This window comes from Ctenocephalides felis, unplaced genomic scaffold (genome assembly GCF_003426905.1).
Source record: "Ctenocephalides felis isolate EL2017-DRISC unplaced genomic scaffold, ASM342690v1 CF-g0.4_SCAFFOLD_01170, whole genome shotgun sequence".
Classification (NCBI taxonomy): Eukaryota; Metazoa; Arthropoda; class Insecta; order Siphonaptera; family Pulicidae; genus Ctenocephalides; species Ctenocephalides felis.
In genome coordinates, this window is record NW_020537324.1 from 22336748 (window position 1) to 22360809 (window position 24062).

Genomic DNA, 24062 nt, shown 5'->3' on the forward strand with positions numbered 1-24062 from the left:
TTTTAATGTTGAATGCAAAACTTTATTTTTAGTGAGCCTTTACTTAAGATTTCAATCCTTCAGCGTTCCCGAATATGACTTTTCGTATCCGCGAAACGAGGAAATAATTATAAACAAAAATTAAATAATTACTTTCAGAAAAAAAACTAGAATAAATTCAGAAAATTTAAATCATACAGGTATTGGCAATTCTTCTATATTTCATGTTTTCAGTTGAATATTCTAAACAAACAATTCCATTTTTATTTTTAGAAAACATAAAATGTGTAAAAAGCATCATGTACTTTGAAATTGATCTAGACTTTGACCATCATTCATATTCAATAAGAAGTATGCCTTTTAGAAAATTTCATTTCAATACCAATTTTCTATACAATCATTTATATCCAGTCGAAGGAAAAGGAAGCCATGGCAACGAGATCGTACATATTCTAATAGAGTTTCTTTAAAGTATATTATACTTTGTGTAATAAGAACATACATTGTAGATTAATCAAAATCAATAAGTTTTAATTATTTAAATGCATCATATAAAGACTCGTTAGATCAATAATATACATAATGCATTAAATGCCATTCAAAACTAATAAACTAAAACACTTATTAAAGGAAAGTATAATGTATAATTCCTCATAATATACACTCTGTCATATATTTCTTATGCTCATAATTTACTATTTTACAAATTTACATAATATTATTTATAAACGTGAGTATAATTTTCATTATAAACTTTCATTGTTCCAATTGTTTTGTATTTCCTTTAAATATTTATAGGCCCTTGAAGATATATTTAGAGACGGTTCTACACAATTTAGTCCAGGCTCATCTATTAAACTTAATCCACATAATCCAAAATATGTATGCAGCGGGTCTGTGTTACAGTCCGGCCACTTTGAGAATCCTCCTACAATAGTATCTTCTGTAGACATTACAAATTCACGATTTGCCATGTAATCAGTTAGATGGAAGACATTCAATAATTTGAGTGCTCCACCAACCCAAAATGAATAACAAGTATCAGTTGATTTATTAGGCCTTCCATTAAATCCATCAGCCTGTCTATTAATTAACCATCTAATTAATTTGTCCATTGTTTCGTTTGGCAATTTAGAAAGTTGGTTACTTAGAACTAAAGCTGATATTCCACAATATGTAGTTCCACCATGCGATTCTAAATTAGGAGCCTGTGCTATCCCATTGTCAAATCCCTATTATAGACATTTAAATGTATTAATTAAATAATTATAAATCCTTATTTACGATATTTGTTAATACCATGCTCTTAATAATATACTCGGCCATCTTTTCCCGGTCAATTGTGCTCCAATCATTTAAAATATAACATATTGCTGCTGCACAAAACGTAAATCTCATATCAGATTCAGTTCCATAGAGAGAACCATTAAAACTACCTTCTTCTGTTTGTAAAGCTCCAACACCTTCTCAAGTCACAAAAAATATTAGAAAAAGTATCACAAAAAAATCCAAGAGGAATTCGTATAATAAAATACCTTCTAACACTGATTTTTTATCAACTCTTGACAAATTATCGCCCAGAATTAACAGAGAACATAAACTAGTATAAGTCATTGCTAGATGCCCGCACCTATAATGACCAGATATATGTCCTGATGTATTCACAGTAGTTGAGCCCTGAATATGTAGTAAATTTACAATTCAACACAAGAAAATATAATTTATTTTTACGGTTTCTCAATGCAGATTTGAGTAATAAGATTTTTGTAAAAAGTTTGCTGATGTTTCATAGTTTGTAAAATGTGATAAATCGTATGCGCAGTGTAATGCTAATAATTTTTTTCTAAAAATTATTTTCACTGTTTTAAGTTTATGCATTTATCCTATTTAGTATATATATTTTTTCTCACTATATATTTCTTCATTAATTTTTTGTATTCATAGTATTTTAGAATTGCTGAATGATAACGTACAACAAGTATCAAAACGTGAAATTAATAAAGAATGTTTTTTAACCTTTTCTTATTTCATTTCAACGGACAAAAAATTAAGATATATATATATATATATATATATATATCATATTATTACATATATGAAACCTTGCTTTTATAGTGCATCTATACTTATTGATACTCATTTTATACCTGAAAGCCTCCAACAGGTAAATCAGTATCTTTTGAAGTAACTTGAAGTTGATAAATCCACTCAATAATATTCTGTTTTGTCTCGTCATCAAGCGTATCTAGAGAGTTTAAAATATCCAATCCCGACAGAGCAAAGTAGGCAATCATGAGTCTGTTAGATAAAAAAAAAAAATAATTTTTAACAAGAAATATTATATTGGTGTAATATATATCTTAAACATTCAGTTTACTATGAAGGTTGAATAATTTATAATTTTCATAAATAATATAGTTTATTTTGCAAAACTTTTGAATAAAAATGCTTTTTATGCAAAATGTTGAGTTTGATATAGAATATCATAGATGTGATTTATTGTAATGTTATGTTATCCAAATGATCTGCATCCCATCAATAAAAACTGTATGAATAGCAAAAATGAGTTAAATTTATATGGATAGTATAAATCCTTTGTAGGTTTTTGGATATTCATAGGTTATGTAAAAAAAAACCCTACAATTCTTAGAATTTATATTGATGTAATGCCCAATCATTCAAACTCAACACATTTATACTCAGATACATGTGTGCAATTTTAAATATTATTTGGTTTTAACCACTGCTAATAATTATATTTTCATTAAGCTATGGGGCTGGTCGAGTAAACCCAATATTGTGAAGATAGAGATAATTCAATAAAATGCTCTAAGAAGTATTACAGACACACGCTAGCCCGTCTCCAAGTTCACAATTCATAATGATTTCAAAAAGCCTTTCAAAGAGAAAGTAATTAAAAACAGAAGCAGTACTCATATATCCAAAATTGAGGATCATCCAAATGAATTACTAAGACCAATTATAAGAATAGTATAAGAAGACTAAATGGCCAATGCGTACAAGTCGATGTAGAAATGAAAACAACTGCTAATAATTATATTACCATTGAGTTATGGGGCTGGTCAAGTAAATCCAATATTGTAAAGATAGAAAAAATTTAATAAAAAGTTTTAAGAAATATTACAGACACTCGATAATCCGTCTCCAATTTTATAATTCATAAAGGCTTCAAAACAACTTTCAAAGATGAAGTAATTAAAGAACGAAGCAGTACTCATGAATCAAAAATTGAGGATCATCCAAATGAATTACTATGATAAGTTCTCAATATGCCAACTAAAAGAAGACTAAAAGAAAATAATGGTTGACGTATACAAGTGAGTACAATATTGTGAAGATGGAGAAAATTCAATAATGGATTTTAAGAAATATTACAGAAACATGTTCATAAGGTTTCTATTTTACAATTCATATTGTCTTGTAATCCAGTCATTATAGTAAGCTCACCCTGGAATTCGATATACCCAGCTGTAAGTCTGTAAATACTTGTATATTGACACCCTAAAGATGTAGGCTTTGAGACAACTTTAGTGTGTCAATATACAGACTTACAGCTGGGTATCTCAAACTCTGAGATTCTTACCTAGTTTAAGCTTAAATGACTGGGCTATTGAAAATACCTTCTATAGACGAGGTAAATAAAGAAAGAAGCAGTACTCGAGTATCAAAAATTCCATATCATTCCATTTCAAAAATTGAGGAGCATCAATTGAGTAACTAGGAGCAGTACTCAATGTATGACTCGACAAATATAGACCTATGGTCCTGCCATAGCTTTAGTTAGAAAATCACTCGGTGCAGTGATTTCTAAACAATTTAAAAATAATATTAACTTTATTTTGATCCATTCATAATAGCTTATACAATTGTATTATTTGGATTGTAGGATATAATGCCATGGAGAAATACTCTCCTTATTATGAGAGTATCCTTATTATATAAAAATGAAGCAAATAATAAAAGTATCAATTAATTTGATAGACCCAAAATAGGTATAAAAAACCATTGAAGTAAAAGATTAATTTAACTGTCTTTATGGACTTGTATTGACATTTTGCATTGGCAATTATTATATATTATTATATGACAGTTTTTTTAATTACTTAATCTGATTTGTTATAAGTCAATAACAACATACCTTGTAGTATCATGTGAACTCAATCTCCCAGGTAATATTTTCAAAAATCTTAAAAAATATTTGACGTGCTTTCCATGTGAGAGCTTTGGTAAATTTTTGAGATCATCTCCACATTCCTTATTGAATGACTCAGAAGAATTCATGGTATAAAATATAAAATAAAATTATCACTAAACCGGTAAGTTGATTTTAAATACTGAATTTACAAGAGTATTAATAAAATTATGAATATATAATTTTTGTAATTTAATAAAAAGATATAAAATTAAATAAAATACATGGTATATAATGTGGGGGTTCTAAAATACTATATATCATTTTGACGTATATAAGATAACCATGTTTCACAAACTAACGAATTCCGATAAACGTCACAAGTCGAGTTATGGCAGAGGCTTCAAAGATGGCGGAAGGATTATGTCAAAAATTTATGGAAGGAAATGGAATATGTCAAGTTTCTGGAAGGAATATGTCAAATTAATTAAATTCATATTATTAACTAGTGGAAGGAACATTTTGCCTTAAGGCAAGTTGCATTAACTTTCCGATACATATATGTAATGTACATAATGAACTTAATAAGAATTGATATTCAGCTATTTTAGGGGCGTCCATTAACCATGTGAGCGAGCTTTTGAGGATTTTTGGAACCCCCCCCCTCACCCTTGGTGATCCATGTTGATATTCAAAATTACCACCCTCTCCCCGCCAAACACCACGTGTATTTTCTGTTGTGTGAAAAAACTGTACATTTTTTATTTTTTTTTTTTGAAAACGTTTGAACTTTTTTTTAAAAAAATGTTAAAAAATAAATACACGCGATATCTTACCCCTTACGCCCAATCTCTCACGTGACATTTCGTAATTTTTGGTGAAACCCCCCCCCTCCCCCTAAAAACCGCACGTGATTAATAGACGCCCCCTTTGGTAAAATGTTCAACCGTTGATTTCAAAAATGAAATTTTTGCTTTGACTACAAATTAATTAGTTGGATTTCCAACTGACGTATTACAAATATAGTTATAATGTATCCAATTGTATAAATTAATTTGTGTAACACATTTCATTTCATCCAATGTACTTTATTTAAGTGTGGACGTAAACTGTAATCAGTAAGCACATATGCACGATAGGCTCAAATTCTGATTAGAATCTCTTAAGCAGTATTCTAATTTTTAATGATTTTTTGTAATTCAACCACTTATCGTAGGACTATAATGTTTTAGTATGTTATTTCAGACTACGATATCTAAAGTCATACAAAGTTTCATTAAAATCGTCCAAAAAACGCAACATTTAATTGTAAAAAATGGGTCCAGCTCATCTTTACCAAAAGTCTTATTTAAATAACGTGATTTTCAACCAATATATTTTGAACAATTGTTGATTTTTTTCAATCGATTCGAGACTGCGGGCTAAAAAGTCGACAAAAATTTTGACATTTTCCTGCTAATTAAAAAAAAGGCTGAGCCGATAAACTCTAATCCTTATCGAATTACATCGAATAACTTTTAAATTTTTCAAAATCGGTTCAGTCGCTTACGAGAATACGTAGACAGAAAATTAAAAATCGGCTCGCATACGCACACACATCCACACACACGATTTCCTAATTTTTTTTTATTCGATTCAGAATGACTAGAATTGTCGGATTTTTTCGCAAAAAGAAACTTCTTCTGGAAGTTAACAAATGTTAAAGATAAGTATAAAAGGATAATGATAATAATGTAGACATTTTTCTGACAATTTTCTGTGTCGTAATACTTTTATGTCTATCTTTATTATTATTTTTAACATAAATGTGCACTTAAGCAATTACCAGAGCTTCCATCCGCTGTATAAATGTAGAAAATTCCGGCTTCCGCTTGACTAGTAGTTCTGGAAGGTTGACTTGCTTTGGGAAAGTCGAGGCTTAATCTTCAAAACTATTTCAATAATAAAATCGAAAATGTAACATGAATACTGTATTTATGCTTCAACGCTTATGCCAGCATAAAATAATTACCGATTTATATATAAACAACTTTGTAAAGCAGTCAAGTTCTATATATTTATAGTTTTCTTGGTTTATTTTGTACAAACTTCAACAATATAATTAATAATTAGAATAAATTATATAATAATCAAAATATCATAACTGTTATACTATTATTACGTATAAATTTTATCTACAATAACGAAAATGCCAAAAACATTTGGTATCCATCAGCGTTCAGAACTATGGGAAGATTAGTTCTGAAACTGATAGACTTGACATTTAACAAAAATGAAAAATCTTCAGAACATGTAACCAAACGGGCGTAGCGCTGTGCGTTAGCGTCCCATGTGGAAATGGGGACGTTTTCACCCACCAGCCTCGCGTGCAAAACAACAACAAAAAGCGAGAGCTGTCTCCCAAAGCGAAATGCGATTAAGAATCTTTTCGCTATTTGTACAACACAGCCCGCAGAGAGCAATGTATCTGCACCAGTCATTCAGATATAATCACTTCAACATTTTAATTTGATATGGTATTCAAACTTTTTTCCTTTACATATGGATTAGTATGCAGTTATCCAGTTTTTAAGATGTTTAAGAAAACATATGATTGCAATAAATACAAGTGCAATGCTAGCTAATAACAAGCATATATAAACTTATTTTAAAATTTAGTAAAAAATATACTAAAAGCTGGCTCATAGACACTGATTCATATGTAGGAAGTTCTTTACCAAGGCCAATAAACTCTTCAATTATTATCCTGAACTACTTTTCAAAAATTTCAGTGTGATTAACTTTTTGTAAAATCGTCGTTTCTTAGCGAACCAATGCATTGCTGAATAGTGCGCCGTGTTGTACTGTTCATTTCTATGTACAGCAATTGTACTGCTTCTACATCGCGACGCGAGTTTCATGTCCAGACACGACGGTGGGAAGGTTGCCGTCATCTGCACGCGATCCTCGCGTAAGCGTCATTATGAAGCACATTCCCGAATAGAAAAAACGTCAAGAACATTGTGTGACATGTGAAGTCTTTGTTGTGTGAATGTGGTGAATGTCTAGTTTATAATAATAAATATATTTTATACAATGGCTAAAAATCTTTAAAGTGTTAACAAACAAGCAACCTTTTTATTGTTATATCATTTTTGCAGGCAAACGTTTTAAAAAGTTTTTTTTTATTTACCGTAATTATTACATACTAAATTCAATTGATTATTCAAAAGCCTATTATTTTTTTATTTATTATTATTATTTGAATAGCTCGCCCCACCCCCTTAATAACATCGCAGAAAGAAAATAGAGCCGAAGAGTGCGTTTTGTAAGAAGCCGTTATTAGTTATTATTTAATTTATTTATTTATGTTTTTTTATTTTGTTAATGAAGTAAAATTGTTCGCGGCACCACTAACTTATTTCAGAGAGTCACTGTTTTAGCACTAGGCGTCTCACGCTTCGCGGAGCCGCGTCACTAACGTTATTAGTTCTGGTGTCAGGAGTCATCGTTGCGATCATTGGGGGCGAGGCGAGCCCCGGCTCAAACGTCCGCCGTGCGCGATGTGGCGCTTGGAGAGCGCGAGTGCAGAACGACGCGTGGCCCGTTCTTCGTCACGTAGCCATCGCTTTCCACCAGCACGGCAGTCTGTCTCGCCTCGGAGCCGTTGGCTTCATCATCCGCCGTATCGTCGGCCGTATCGCCGCCTTCGCCTTCTGTGTCGCCATCGCGGTGTCGTTTGTGCTTGCGCCACGCGTTCTGTATCAGACGAGCGCAATATTCCTCGCGTTGCCGCCATAGCGTCGAGCTGACGGGCTCGTAGCCAACTTCGTCCGGACGTGTGTTCACGCCTTCCAGATCGCCCGTCTCTTCAATCGGATTGCCTTTTCGGGCGAAGAAGTCCTTCGTTAAGGCATCCAGAATGTCTACGCAGAACATGTTATCGCCTTTGCAAATAGGAATGTCCATAGAGACAATTTTATATTTATTTGGTTTGTGAATCTGGAGCGGTGGCTCAAGAACGTCCAGAAAATCTGACAGCTGATCGTAACGGATATATTGCGTTCCGTCCGGATCAAATTGCTGCCATATTTCATAGTACATATCATAGTCATCATCTGTCAAACCTTCTTGCACATCTTCTGTCGCCTGGGAATAGTTCTCGAGAATGACAGCGATGTACATGTTGATGACAATCAAGAAACTGATGACGAGGTAGGAGAGTAGATAAGTAATGCCAATAGTGGCTGAACCGCAGTTTCCAGGGTAACCGATCTCGTTGTTCGGTTGCCGGCAATCTTCTTCGTTAATAATTCCGTCTAACACAGAATCCCAACCAGCAGATGTAGACATCTGGCAAAATAAAAAAAGTGCTTACTTAACAAGTTAATTTAAAAATATTAACAATAAAAAAAATAATTTACGCTATTACTTATAATCTACACGAGGTTTTATTTTCTATATATAATTATAGAATTTATATAATAATACTAGCAAACAGGGCGAACTTCGTTTCACCACCAGATTGTTTCATTTTATGTAACATTTCGTTTGGTGATAAAAAGATGAAGAAGAAAATTGTCTGCTGTTGAAATTGAATGAAAATTTGCACAATACACGTGATTGATTTGATGGTTTTCAATTGTAATGTTAGGAAACGAATAACTTATTTTTTTACATTTTTTGCACAATTTCACAGTGAACACAATGCCAGTTTGTCACATGAAATTAACTGAGCGGAGAACAATGAGTAGCTGTCAAACAAAAAAGTAGCAGTCAAACAAAAAATATTAGTTTGTAGTACATGCTAAGTATCAGAGATGACGCTGCATGTGAAAAACAATTTTTCCGCTTTTATAGAGTTTTTTTTTCAATTTTCTTTGCTATAAACCTCGCGGAGCCCGAGACCTTTCCAACGAATGCAAAATTGTTGAAATCGGTTCGTGCGTTCTGGAGTTAAATCGTCAGGAAGGAAAACTCGACTAATTTTTATATACTAGATAATAACATAATTTTAACATTTTTTAATTAATTTTTCTTACCTGAAAGAGAAGAATCATACTCTGCCCAAATGTCTTGAAATTATAAACATCATCAAGACCGCTCTTGTCCTTGACGTGCATGAAAAATGACATGCCGAATATAGCGAATATGAACATGACAAGAAACAGCAACAAGCAAATATTAAACAGAGCTGGCAAGGACATGGCAAGCGCGAACAGTAGCGTCCTGATGCCTTTGGCTCCTTTTACGAGACGAAGTACTCGTCCAACTTTCGCCACACGCACCACTCGAAGCAGCGTGGGAGATACGAAATATTTCTCAATCAAGTCACTCAATACGAGACCTATGTAAAAAAAAAATAGATAATTCAATAATATATTCCTTGAATTCTGTTTATTTTATGCAATTATGGATTGAATTATTTTATTATTAATCATTCTATTATTATTAATTTACCTAATATTGATAAGATAACTACAACAAAGTCGAAGAGATTCCAAGGTTCAACGAAGTAGTGATACCTCAGGGCGAATATCTTCATAAGACATTCCGAACTAAATATCACAATGAAGATCATATTTAGATTGTCTAGTACCATACTATATGTAGAGCTTTGCTTGTAGTGATCCATCGTCATGGTGAGCATATTGAAACCGATGAACAACATAATAATCATGTCGAATTTTTTATTTGTTACTATTTCGAATACTATTGCTTGAGGACGCCACTAGAATCAGAAAAATAGAATACATAAATCCAGACTTAAACTTGATATTGGATCAAAGAAATTATTGTAAATGTTATTTTTACTGACCCTGGGCCTAGGAATTGCTTTCAATGGTTTCTTTGAACCCATTTTCTTCATGGCATTATAATACTTTTTCTGATCTTCTGTCATGAACATTTCCAAGGAACCACCAGCTTTCTTCTTCTGTTCATTGAAGTTGTCGATGATGACTCCGATAAACAGATTTAAAGTGAAGAACGAACCGAATATGATAAAGAAGACGAAATATAAATACATATAAATGTTCGTCTCTCTTATAGGCTGCTTATCGACCTATGTATAAAATTATGTAATTTATTATTAAGTTAATAATTATTAATAAATTATATATGACAACCCAAACAGTTGTCCCATCTCAATGCGATGGGTCAACTGTTTAAAATGGGAATTTTATTATTACAATTTCTGTAAGACTACAATTTATTTTATTGATGCAGCAATGCATCATAGTATAAGCTATTTTTAGTTGAAAATATATTAAACCAGAGACTTTTGATTGGAATCCCATAGCATTATAATACTTTTCTCTAATTTCTCTTTCTAAAATATACCTCTCTCGAATCAATCGCATCGTTCATAATGGCCATCCATCCTTTGAAGGTGGCCACTTGAAATAGGCACAAATAAGCTTTTCCGACGTGATCGAAGTTCATTGGCGAATTATCCCAAGTGTAGTTTTCAGCTATGCAAGCATTTCGATCTGGTATAATTTCATGACTCAGTGTCGTCTTGTTTGCATCCACGCACTAAAAATAAAGAAATCATGAAAAAAAACATAATATAAATATTACAGTTTATTTTACATTTAAAATGAAATTGTTTTTACCTTGAAGTATTTCCCAGCGAATAACTGAACGCCCATGATAGCGAATATCAGCCAGAAAATGAGACACACAAGTAATACATTGAAGATGGACGGTATAGCCTGAACGAGAGCGTTCACTACGACCTATATTTGAGTCAAAAAATTATATAAATATGTGAAATATTTTGAGAATTAATTTATTTTATATTTCAAAATCAATGTTTACACTTAAAGTAAAAAAAAATCTACTAATAGATAAAAATCTATTCACATTATCTATAAATTTGATGTTCTATTGAATACAAATATACTATTTTCAACTGAAATTATGATAAATTAAAAAGTTCAATAATTACTTTAATCAATGAGAAGTAATATTTGCATATAATAATTATATATAAAACCCACCTTGCATCTAACATGTATGAAATTTCAAACATAATTAAATATTTTTATAAATAATCATGCAAAGAAATATATTTCATGCAGCAATAATTATACGATAATGAAGACATAAATTTTTAAATACACATGCGCCGAGTAAATGAATTATATGAAGATATGAAAAGGAAATTTTTAATTAAATGAATATCTTGCAAAATTTAATGAAACAGTGATCATAAGTAAAGCCAATTCTATTACAGCATTAAAAGCATGCAAATGTTATTTATATATATACGAGAAAATTTAATGAAACAGTGATCATAAGTAAAGCCAATTCTATTACAGCATAAAAAGCATGCAAATGTTATTTATATATATACTCGTATAATTGATTAAACAATTATTTCTACATCATACGTGTCGATCATGCTATCCTATTATTGCAAATTAAGTGGTACTATAGATTAATTTCCAAATATTAAATTACAACGAGTTAATAAAAAATAGTAGTAAAGTTATTTCAGTGTGTCGTATATGCTAGTTGCCAGTAATATTGTAAAATGTCTTGATCATTACAATGCTATTTGAAGAATGCTTTTCAGAAGAATATTCTTAAACGAATAATGTTCATTGCTTATTCATTGTTTATTTATCACTTGTAGATTTTTTTAACAGAAGTAGATATTTTACAAGTTGAATTTGATATTATACAATCTGCTTTAATATAGTTATTGAGAGGGCAACCCAGCGGTCAACATATTATTTGTTATGTTTGAACTATATATATTGGATTTACTTCTAATAGTATTGGCGTGTTTGTGTGGCATCAATATCTACGAAAGGTGATTTTCACTTGAGATTATATTTGATTGAGATCTATAACCTTAAGTAGAAATTGGATATCATACTGCTTGATATCGAGCTGGCCAAGATTGAGATTAAATATACCATGGCGGCCTCCATGAAGATTGAAGTGTGCAATATGTTTTGTTTAGCATAATATATGTGCTTGTGTGTGAGATTCTGTTATGTTAGTATAAGCTATATCTACGGACTACTATGATATGGTGTGTTGAGAATAAAACTAATCGTTCAGACATTTTATTAAATATAACAGATTATTAAAAAATTGTCGCAAAGAGTTTACCTAACTTTATCTTTTAAGATTATTTTAAAGATAAAGCGGGGGCAGTAAAAAAATTGTTTATAAATATAGTAGAACTCTTTGCGGCCTTTTCCTAGTTAAATACTATGAATCAAATACAAAACAGTCAATTGAGGATGCCAAAGTTTCTACGGCTACATGAATTATCTACGTTTAAGATGCATGACAAAAATGGGGTCTAACATTTTCGAACGTGTCTACAATTTGAAAATAAAATATGCATAATCTAAATGTGTAGGGCATTCTCTGAGTTTCTAATAAGGGCATCTAATGAAAAACTGAACATTGGTTTTTGAATCTGGGGGTCAATTGTTGCGCGCTACGTACCCTCATGCCCTGCATACGGCTCATGGCTCTGAGCGGACGGAGCGCCCTTAAAGTTCGCATGGTTTTGAAGGCTTGGATACCTCCTGCACCGGCCAGAGAGGCTACGAAGTTTATGAGCGAGACCTAAGACGCGGCAAGCATTTGGGAAGAAAGAGCATTATGGGTCATTTCATGTTTCCAACTCTCTATACAGTTGAAATTGCTAAGGTAACTTATTTCAGTTCCTATAACGTTTAACGCCTTATGGCAACCTGATTATTGGTTATATTCGATGCTACACTGCATATGGTATCTTGGCATTAAAATTAATATTCATATTAAATACTAAGTGGTGATATTTTTTTAATATAAAACGTTCTATTAATTTCTTAAAAATCGAACTACTAAAAACAAATAAATTATTCATATTGATAAATGCACAATTAAAGCAGTAAGGCTTTTTTACAATATTTGCCAAGACGTTGCATAGGCTATAATACCCAAATATATTACATTTGTATATATACATACATATATATGTATATAATATGCTTATGTATATGTTTGTATTTATATTAGGGTGGTCCTTAATATGGACATTTTCGAATTTCCTTGCTCCCAGGAGCTCAAATGCTTCCACATTGATAAAAAAAAATACTCTAAAAGTTTTAGCTCAATATTGTCTTTTAGATAGTGCGCGATTCAATCAAAATTTTGTATGGAAATAGCATGAAAAAATTCTCAAAAATTTTAAAAATGTTTTTCAGATATAACTTAGCAAACAAATGAATGAGTTTCATTCAAAATTCGACGCTCTACAAAACAAATTATAAAATACCTGTTATGTAGAGCGTCGAATTTTCAATATAAGATGACACGTATTGTTACTTTTGATTCATTTGTCGCTAAGTTATACATAAAAAACATTTTTAAAATTTTCGAAATTTTTTCCATGCTTTTTCCATACAAAGCTTTGATTGAAATGCGCACTATCTAAACGTTAATATTAAGAGCTAAAACTTTTAGAGATCTTTCTCTTATCAATTTAGAAGCATTTAAGCCCTCGGGAGCAATAAAATTCAAAAATGTCCATATTAAGAACCACCCTAATGTATATACATATATACAAGAGCACGTATTTCTCTGAAATAGAAAGAATTTGCGAAGAAGACAAGTCAAGAATACACCATCAATTATCAAACCCATCAATAGCCAAGTTGTACACCTGCAACACGATTAAAGCTTTGCAAAACAATCGTAATTCGAATTACGACTGATTAAATTAGTTTCGGAACTAATTTTTATTATAAAATATTTTTTCGTGTAATTCGAACCACGACGTTTCCCATCGATCACAACACCATCATTGCCATAAACACACCGAAATGAAGAAATGATCAAAAACTGTGTCGCCAACCATGAATCATGGATATGCAGTATGAGGTGACACTAACCAAATCAAATCATAACTTTGGATTACGACAGAGAAAAATCGTTCAGCAATTTCAAGAGAGGGAGAGAGAGAAGGTTATAGAATGCATTTTGGCGTGAAATTGTGATCTCCTCGGTGTACTCTCTCCTTACTTACTCTCATGCCTTCCCAACGGCTGACCGCCCTGAGCGGCCTCAGAGCACGGAGCGTTCGCATCGAGCGGAATGCCGGGATGTCGGCGGCACCGACCCATATGGCGCCAAGGTTAATGAGCGACAGCTGATTCGTTATTTATGTTTCATATGTGACGAACATTTTTATGGTAATGAAAATAACACATCAGTACTATGAATGTGGCCCTAATAAGCTTAATATTGCATAGTAAGATCTATGATATCTATTTTGATAGTTGTTAATTGACGCCTGATCGTATGAAATAGCAAATGTAGTTGATTACCGTTGTTGTTAGAATGATTATTAAAATATTAGTACCCAATGAGCCATGTTAATGTACGATCATGTTAACTACAATATTCTTCGTTCAAAGCTATAATTATTTAGTATTTCATATAAAGTCAGCACAATTAAAATTGTAATTTTCATGAAAATTTAATTTAGTAACTAATTTTGCATTCTGCTTATTTATTCCATTTGCTGTTACTTTTAACTATGTGATTTTCATTATTCAACTATATTTTAAATTTCTATTATATTTATTATAATAAATTATATCATTAGTATAAAAATGATTTCTTACCATTACTATAACGAAATCCAGCCAGCACCAGGCGTTCGTGAAATACATTTTGAAGCCAAGCGCCAACCACTTGATCAGCATCTCTATGAAAAATATCACTGTGAATATTCGATCCATGTAGTACAATATGTCCTGCAAGATCGGCCGATGTTGGAGATGAACATCCTCCAAAGCCTAAAAATGGTTCATGGTATAGTCACTATACAAATGGAACATTTTACTTCTGCATACTACTACACATGATAAAATTTACAAAAACTTGTTTAATATATGAAAAGTTTAAGGTTTTTAATTTAAATCTCAATTTTATAAATGATATGGTTGGTTATTTTTTAATTCTAGGTAAAACAATTTTACTATTTGTTCGTTTATGACAGTTTAGTTCAAAATCTGATTTTTCTCACCAGAGCCAAACTACTGAGTAGAATCATGGTGATAACCGCCGTCTCAAAGTACTTGTTCTCGATCAGCTGAAACGTTTTCAATCTAAGATTTGCCCAGCCTTGCCAGAAAGGCGCATCGTCATCCCCAGCAAGAAATGGAAACTTCTTATAACATGGTGGTGGGAAACAGTCGGACGGATACTCGTCCATTCCTGCTGCATCTGGATCTACAACAATTGCGGCAGGATGTAAACCAGGTTCTTCTGGTTCGTCACCTTCTTCGCCTGATTCTCTGTCTTCCAAATCTAAACAAAAATAGGTCATTAAATTTATTTTGTTTAAAAGTTTAAAAAACTGTATTTACCATCATCTAATCCAAGATCTTCTTTACTAATATCTCGTTTTTCTTCTCCTTCCATCGTTTCGGCACTGCCTTTATGACTTTCATCTTTGAATGGTCTATTCAGATGACTTCCGTAAGATTTCACACTAAGCACATCATCCTGCAACAAATTGATTTTATCATCAAATGTGCATAATATTATAAAGAAATATTTATTAGTCTGTTTTCTTACCTGTAATCCGTGATTATTAAGTATATCATTTTCTAATCTATTATCCTGGTGATTCCCACTTATGGAGTTGCCAATGGTTTTGGTGTTATTCATTAACATTTTTCCTTTTTTCAGTTTATTTTTTAAATCTCCTGATAGTTGAAATTGGTGAATAATCATTTCAATCTAGTTACCACTACAGTATTTTTTATATTTTACTCACCATGTATCGTAAATTCCATTCCCTCACCTATCGCTACTTCTAATTGGTTCAAATCTTTGGAAGACTTTCTGAGTATACCATCGGCCAAGATTTCGTCTGTTCCTAATTCAATTTCTGTTTCCCCGGCATGATCTGAGAGAAGGAAGGGAAAATCCACATTGTGTGGATACAGTAGTTTATATTTTGAAAGTGTTTTACTAATTTGACACAGATTAATAAAACCATCAAAATTTAGAAAAATTCAATTATTTTTGGAAAATGACATTCTAAAGTAACACCTGCAAGATGATTATTTTGTTATTCAGTGTCAACTTCACTAGTAGTTTTAGTTATTTATCTTGCAAATGTTTGTTTTATTCTAACATATATGCTCTCATGGATATTTTTATTTAATCGATTTCAGTAAAATATTGATTACAGTTGTAAAAATGTACAAAGCAATGTGCCAAAGCTTATTTGCGTGTTATATGCCAAGTTATATGCGAAGCTGTAAAATAAAAAAGAATATATTGATATTTAAAACTTAAAAGCATTGTAAGTGGATTTGTACAAAGCGTGAAAATTTTTTAAAGCATATTTTGCAGTACTTGATCGCATCATATATAATATATTTTCAATACCAATTGATATATAAAATGTTCATAAAATTTATTATTACTATTTCCATGAAAGCACAATGTACATAATTTCAAATGAACAGAAAAGTAAAACCAATTCCACCAATTTAGCAAATCGAGCGAATCGATCTCATCTCAAATATCTCGATATTATGCATACATTACATGAACGGAAACCGTAAAATATTATTTGCAAAGCGTTTTATTAATTTCAAAAAGCGCGTCTATTTAAATGAACTACACGATTTACGCGACGTGATATTTAAGTGAGCGAGATGATAAAAACCTTCTTTCCAACTGGTGGACGGGCCCTCACCTGCACCGTGGCGATCGGATATCTGATTCGTCAGTTTGTTCTTAACCAATTTAGCTGCATCAGCTATATTTCTTTTGACCCAATTGATGAAACGAGATATTCTGTTGAATGCCTCGGCAATCTTGTTTGTGTCGTTGTCCGCTGTTGGGGCTGATAAGCTCGAAGAACCGAAGTTCGACAAGAGCAAGGCCAAGAAGAGATTCAATACCTGTTTGATAATGTTCAAATATAATTCAGTCGATTATAAATTCACTATGTAACTGCACTGAAATAGGTGGCAACCTGCTTTAAATATATTACAGCCGTGGGTTTCGAACCCGATCAGTTTCGACTTTTTTATCTACTAACGCGAAAGAAAATTACGGTGACGCGCTAACCAACTCAGCTATAACGTTTTACTAACTGTGCAATAAAAGTCCAATTTGCTTGAATGTTTGTTAATTTTTAAAGGAATAACAGATCAATCAATTTGTCAGAAACTCGTGTTGACAGTGTGTAGAGCTTTTTAGCATTTTGAGAGAAAAAGTCCATTTACTCAAGAATTAAAAAATTACAAACTAATTTAGAATTCATTTGTTTTAATTAGCACGATAGTTCTAAAGATTTAAATGTTTTTCAAAAATATCATATATGTATATAAAAATAGTAATATATATTAAAATGTCATTGGCATTGGCTCTAAGGGCACCATTTTGTACCCCACTTATTTAATTATATACTTACCACAAAATTACCAATGACAACAGTAGCCAAGAAGAAAGGAATACAGCTGACATCACCTACAAGCATGCAATCCCACATAGACTCTATCCACTCTCCACAAAGCACACGAAACACAATCATAAATGAGTGCATGAAATCTGTAAAGTTCCATCTAGGTAGCTCTCCATCGGGAAAACGATCGACTTTATCTATATAACAATATAATCGTATATAAAAATCAATCATTACATATTAATATAATTGGATTCAAAATCTTCTTACCATAATAATTTTTTCCAAACAACTGCATACCCATTACGGCGAATATGAAGATGATAATACACAACACAAACGTTAGATTACCCAAGGCACCCATCGTTCGACCCATAATGGATATAAGCAAATTCAGCGTTGGCCAAGATTTAGCTAATTTGAATACTCGGAGCTGTAATAGAAAAAATAATTTAAATAAATTAACTGCAATGAAAAAATTCTTATTCACCAGTAGTTTTAAAGAACAGGTATGACAATTCTGAAACTAGTTTGTTTAGGTCTATGAATAACAGTTAATTACTAGGATTCTTTTTACCAACATCGAAGAAAGTTTCGATATTATTGACGACTTAATGAAAATTACGAAGTGCATTGTTTTAGTGTCCGAATACAAATAAATTGAATATAAGGATTCCTTTAACCTTAATAGGATCTTACTGTTTAAGTACAATCACAAAATTCAATTAATTGTAAGTTTCGTTTTTTTCATTATTTTAAGTAGATTGATATAAAAATATATTTACCAATCGGAATGATCTCAACACTGACAAGCCTTGTACACCTTCTAATCCAAGTTCCAGAAGAGAAAGAGCTACAATAATGAAATCGAAAATATTCCAGCCTTCTTGAAAGTAAAACTTTGGAGACATGGCGATCAGTTTAAGAGTGGCTTCTATCGCAAACGTCGCAGTGAAGAACTATTAAAAAATATAATCAAATTATTTTTTAAATCTAAGTTTAGAAAAAAAATTATTCATCTAAGCATCCAACATCAAGTTCTTAATATGAAAATTAAGTTATGGTTATAAGATTTTCAATAAAATTTCTATTTTTTAAATACGATCCGTAACCTAATTTGACACTTCTTTAATGGATACATTACACAAATTATATAAACAAAAATAAACCATGAATGAATTTAAATGAAATAGTAAAAATTTTTATTTATATTTGAATTAAAAATATCCAACTATAATAACCATGTTAAGTTATGTGTCTGTTTCGAAACGTAAGCAAGATCTATTAAAATTATTTGAACATAACTTAGTCCTTAGTCTTACATTTAGACTTAGACTTCAACCCATAGTGATAAATCTTAAAGCAAAGGTGAAAACAACATGTCGTCCAACATGTTGTTCGGACGTATTTTCGTATTATTATATTGGCCATGAGGTGACAATCTTCATGGCATTGGGCTTTTACGCGGAATAGTTGCTATCCCTGGTAGAGGGGATTGCAGAGAGTTTAATGGGACTTAGAATTGAGTCATTTTTTAGGTTATTCATTAATTAATTCCAAATAAATTAATAAATTATTACTCACATAGTTGCCACTCTTGAGCGCTTTCTCCATGTCCTTATTCATATCGTGATGATCCAGTGCCATGAACAACGTGTTGACGACAATGCAGAGTGTGATGAACAATTCCACAAACGGGTCGAAAACCAACAGTGCGACCCATTCCTGGAATTTCAGCCAGACCCAACAGCAGTCCCAAACGCAGAACAAATCTATACCTTTCATAAGAACCTCTAAAGCTTTTTCTTTCATAGTAGGACCATCTTCGTCCTCCTCTGTTGGAAAATAGTAGACGGACACTGAACATGTGTTTGTGTTAGTATAGGTTATAGCCACTCTTTTTCGGGGAAAGAGATTTTTTGGGGAAAACAGAAAATTTTTATTTCAACTTAAATCGGTTTTGTCTATGAAAGCTTGCTTTTATGTCGAAAAATATAATTATCAATTTATATTTTTTTAAATTAACTGGATAAGTTATAATGCAGCTAGATAATTGATACAATTATAAATTTTAATTAATATAATTGAAGATCTCAAATATTTAATATATTTTAAAATAATCTGCAGTCTAATATATTTTAAAATTTTTAGACAATATTGTGATAATGTAAATGAATATTTGGTAAACTCAACTTACTTTTTTATGTCAGTAAAAAGTATGTAGAAAATTATTTAAATTAGTAAATTCAAACTGTGAATTTGAATTCGGATATATGTTAAAAAATACTAAAAATTACAAAAATAAATGTTTTAAGAAGGTGAAAATTTTAAGAAGGTAACAAAGAGTATCTAATATAATATATTTTGAAATTATTATTTTGCTCTAATAATATTTTTTTTTCTAGTAATAAAAAACAACTTCACAAAAATTAGTGAACGTGTATTTCCAGTTTGCAATCCCAAATAAACTAAACTCTTGCTAAAATATTTTTTAGAACAGTTTAAATTAAGTTAAGCGTTTTTTAAATTCCTATTAAAAATAAATAAGGTACAAATGATATTTTAACTTAAGAGGAGTTGCATGATCTTCCTGATATGTGTAAATAATCAATTGAATTAATCAATAGTTGAAGTTTATCAGAACTATATTTTAATAAATTTTAATCATTAAACCACTTTTGTAGATTTATAGTATTTTAGAATGTTCGTTCAGTTAGACCATAAGTTATATATCCATGCAAAGTTCCTAAAAAGTAGTTAAACAATTCAACAACTAATTACAAAAAACTGTAAGTGATCTTTACCAAATACGAATCAGAACGATTTTCAACTGTTATATTTCAAACAATTTTTATATTTTTAAAGGTTCAGAATTTTTATCAATTATAAAGAAACGGCTGAGACGATTATCAGACAAAACTATCCAATTTAAATTTTTAAACTCAGTACAGTCTTTTTTGACAAAACGTTTTGAGACGTCCATAATTAGAATACCGGATTGAATTATAATTAGAAAACTTTTTATTTAGAACGTTGATGAATATCATGATGTTTCAAATCATAATCATCTAACCACTTTAATTATAAAATGTAAGCAATAATTTACATATATGTTGAAATAATATGTTTAGCTGCATTATAACTATCTCAAATCTAAATATATCCATTATTTTTGAATTTATACGACAAAAAACGAAGCTTTCAATAACCGAGTCCTTGTTCTAGATTTGATAACAACTAGTAATCATGATGCCGAAATTGCTTCGAATTTTCTTACGAGTACACTATGTAAGTAGATACTTATATGAAAATAAATACATAAGCTACTGTCGTATATGTCATTCATGTATTCTGAGTATGTGAAACCAATATTTGGCTTTGCTCAACTGTTTTGATGTTGAGTTCAATAATTCAAGTGAATACATATTGCACCTTGATAAAATTATGAAGTGCGAACACGTTCTGAGAAGTTGTCATAAAATACTAGTCCTCATCAAGTGCAAGAACGTTACATGTATTTTGATTATGCCACATCGATATATAAGCATTAACTAAAAAAAATTATAACCAAATCCTTTATATTCAGTCTTATAAATGACATTTTTTTTATAAAATTATTTGCCAAATTATTAATTAAGCTAGCCATCATAATCTAAGCAACATGAATTTAAAATATTGTAATCAATGCTTATATAGAGTACATGATCATACTCAATTTTATAATATTCTTCATAATAGATATTATTTCTATTATTAAATTTAGAAAAAGTATGTAATAATATTGATTTCGTATTTTTGTTTAGTTTTGTGTACTGAAGTAAATGTATGGAAAAATTACTAAATTAATCTGTGTGTAAATAATAATTATTAGTTTAATATCATGCAATAATTTCAGCCAACCAAGCTAAAATTAAGTAGCACTTGTATTTTTAAATGTAAAAATATAAAAAATCTTGTTTGTAAAAATAGTTGGATGGTCTATCCTCATGATAAAAATGTTTTAGAATTGCCAAACTGTACATTTTGATAATTCGTCAATTAAATATTTTTTAACAATATAGATAGACCATCAAAATATTTAATAAAAATTGCAAGATTTAAATATTTTAAATAATGTGTAAAAATATGTTGTATTTAAATAAATTATATAAATGTGAAAACTGTTTTAAAATGCAGGTAAAGTGTAAACAAAATATTTATAAATATTTTTATTTATTGCAAGTGCGTACCTATTATCTAAATAATGGTATTAAGTATATTCAGAATTTTGAACTAAATGGTTTGATATTTAGCTCAGAAATTTGAATATAATAGATATTAGATACGACACTGTAAAATTTGAATAATTGAAGGTTGATATTGTACTTACTTATTATTTACTCTATTTTTGTTTGAAATAATTGATAAAATTTAAATTTAATAAGCTTTAATGTAAAAAATCAACCTTCCATTATATAGAAAAATACATAAATTAACATTAAAAAATGCATTTGTGCAGATAAAAAAGTGCAAGCAGGGTGAATAAAACAAGCCATACATCAATTTAAAAACTGTAGTGTACTCTCAAATTCATGCATATAGAGACTAAAAGGCCAATCAATCGAATAGTCGAATAAAATCTCTTTGCCCAGATAAAAAATAGCCAGGCTGAAAGAAATATATAAATGTTAAATATATATTCATATAACCTAAGGCAATTACCTTTTGGAAACTTCGGCGCAAATAAACTTAAGTGATATCTAAAAATTAATGTATCTTAAGATAACTGTATAGTAAAAATATAGAGAAAGTTTTAAAATTTGCAAAATATATATTATATCTCCGGTAATTTCATTAAACATTGAATAGAAAACAAAAACAGTTAACGATTGGCTTTAATTCATTACTATTTAATACTAAAAGTTCAAAAGTTTGAAGGAGGTGCTACTCAAATTTAGGAATCAAACGACAATAAAATTTAACCCAATAACACATTTTATAGACAAAATTTCACAACACGTACGAGACATATTGACATAAACTACTGATTTTTAGGAGATTGTAGATCGAAGTGTGATTTAATTTTAATTTTAATTAAAATAAATAAAATGATTAGAGGTAGTTAAATTTTATATAATTTAAAAAAAAATAATCGTAGTTAAACTTTTTCAGAAAAATTAGAAAAAGAAGATAAATAGCGAATTCATAAAGCCAGATGCAAGAAAAAAATAAATTTAAAATTAAATCACATATAGTAAAAATAAGCATATATTGCATTATGCTTGTAACAGTTGGAATTATTAGGAAAAATATCATAGGAATTTTGACAAAAACATTGTAAACATATTAACATATATACAAATAGACAAATAACAAAAAACATTGTAAATTTTCATAAAACATACCTCCATGATCACTGACTCTGCTTTGTCGACCAGCTGCTTGTTCGATTATATCGTTTAGCACCATGACATCTGCAAAGTCGAATATATTTATAAAAAATAGTTAAAAGAATCTTATACGAATGCTGTTTAATATACTATAAACATGTTTCAATATACCTTTCATATCTACAACTGTTTGCTGCTGAGCAGGTTCAATAAAAGGATTGTCGATTTGTTTTATTTTTCCCATCTCATCAGTATATTCCATCGAACCATGCTGAAATATTTAAGATTACAATATAGAAATATATATATATATATATATATATATATATATATTTATATATACATAGAGAGAAAGAGAGATTAGGTATAAACATTTATTTTTGGTGAAATTAATGTAATAATCAAAAAGTTAGTTAAGATTTTAGAATGGTTTTCCTCATTAGAGTTTATGAATTGTAACCAATGATCATAATCATTCACAATTAATAATTATCGATAATATATTTCAAATCTTCTCTAAATATTTAAAAAAACATTTTGATAATATTCTATAAAATCACAAAAAAGATGATTCATCAAAGAGATATTCGAGAAAGTTAATTGTCTGTTTGGTCCCATTTCTTTTATCGCTGTCCTCAAATATTTTCGCTTAAATATCACTTAATTTCTAGAAATCATGGTTTTGTTTGTAATAACATAAAAAATAATGTTTACCAAGTGTATCAAAATACAATTGTTTATTACTCACGTGTGGTTCTCGGCCAGGCATCTTGTGATTTGTATCAGTATATGTCGGTTGCTGGGTGATCGGCGTCTGTTGCTGTTGCTGCGCCAGTTGAGCTAGTTGCTGCTGCGTGTTTCGTTGACTTCGACTCCTTAATCTGGATTCCTTGGTAGCACCACCCAGCAAATCGCCGTGGGAAGTGTACGATAAGCGGGAATGATGCGATGTATATGAGGAATGTCGCGAACCTGCAAGGAGGCGAGCTGATCTGTTGATTTGCTGTACTGACTTAACTTAGTTTATAATTCGGATACTCTAACCCTATGGTTAGTTGAGTATTGATCAAATTATATTAGAAAATACTTTGTTTCTTCTAAGGACCAGACAAAATTATTGTTATTAATTAGGCTA

General features: G+C 30.5%; 2 protein-coding genes across 2 annotated transcripts in view; both read right to left on the minus strand.

The window, feature by feature from the left end:
• Nucleotides 1-633: 633 nt before the first annotated feature.
• LOC113366701 (geranylgeranyl transferase type-1 subunit beta-like) lies at nucleotides 634-4348 on the minus strand. Its single transcript, XM_026608357.1, has 5 exons — nucleotides 4139-4348; nucleotides 2127-2277; nucleotides 1515-1656; nucleotides 1279-1442; nucleotides 634-1211 (listed from the first exon to the last, which is right to left on the minus strand). Exons 1-5 carry the CDS (start codon nucleotides 4279-4281, stop codon nucleotides 726-728), a joined length of 1086 nt encoding a protein of 361 aa, XP_026464142.1. The 5' UTR covers nucleotides 4282-4348; the 3' UTR covers nucleotides 634-725.
• A 3306-nt stretch (nucleotides 4349-7654) lies between these two features.
• LOC113368375 (sodium channel protein para) overlaps nucleotides 7655-24062 on the minus strand; it is a 76211-nt gene continuing 59803 nt past the window's right edge. The window contains exons 16-34 of the mRNA XM_026609923.1: nucleotides 23676-23899; nucleotides 23099-23198; nucleotides 22943-23011; nucleotides 19143-19417; nucleotides 18344-18517; nucleotides 17829-17991; nucleotides 17568-17755; nucleotides 16815-17052; nucleotides 15912-16043; nucleotides 15499-15840; nucleotides 15156-15424; nucleotides 14752-14925; nucleotides 12584-12706; nucleotides 10729-10851; nucleotides 10454-10648; nucleotides 9930-10175; nucleotides 9572-9842; nucleotides 9154-9458; nucleotides 7655-8464 (exon numbers count right to left, since the gene is read on the minus strand). Of these exons, the coding sequence (XP_026465708.1) occupies nucleotides 7655-8464; nucleotides 9154-9458; nucleotides 9572-9842; nucleotides 9930-10175; nucleotides 10454-10648; nucleotides 10729-10851; nucleotides 12584-12706; nucleotides 14752-14925; nucleotides 15156-15424; nucleotides 15499-15840; nucleotides 15912-16043; nucleotides 16815-17052; nucleotides 17568-17755; nucleotides 17829-17991; nucleotides 18344-18517; nucleotides 19143-19417; nucleotides 22943-23011; nucleotides 23099-23198; nucleotides 23676-23899 (4421 nt within the window). The remainder of the gene's footprint in view (nucleotides 8465-9153; nucleotides 9459-9571; nucleotides 9843-9929; nucleotides 10176-10453; nucleotides 10649-10728; nucleotides 10852-12583; nucleotides 12707-14751; nucleotides 14926-15155; nucleotides 15425-15498; nucleotides 15841-15911; nucleotides 16044-16814; nucleotides 17053-17567; nucleotides 17756-17828; nucleotides 17992-18343; nucleotides 18518-19142; nucleotides 19418-22942; nucleotides 23012-23098; nucleotides 23199-23675; nucleotides 23900-24062) is intronic.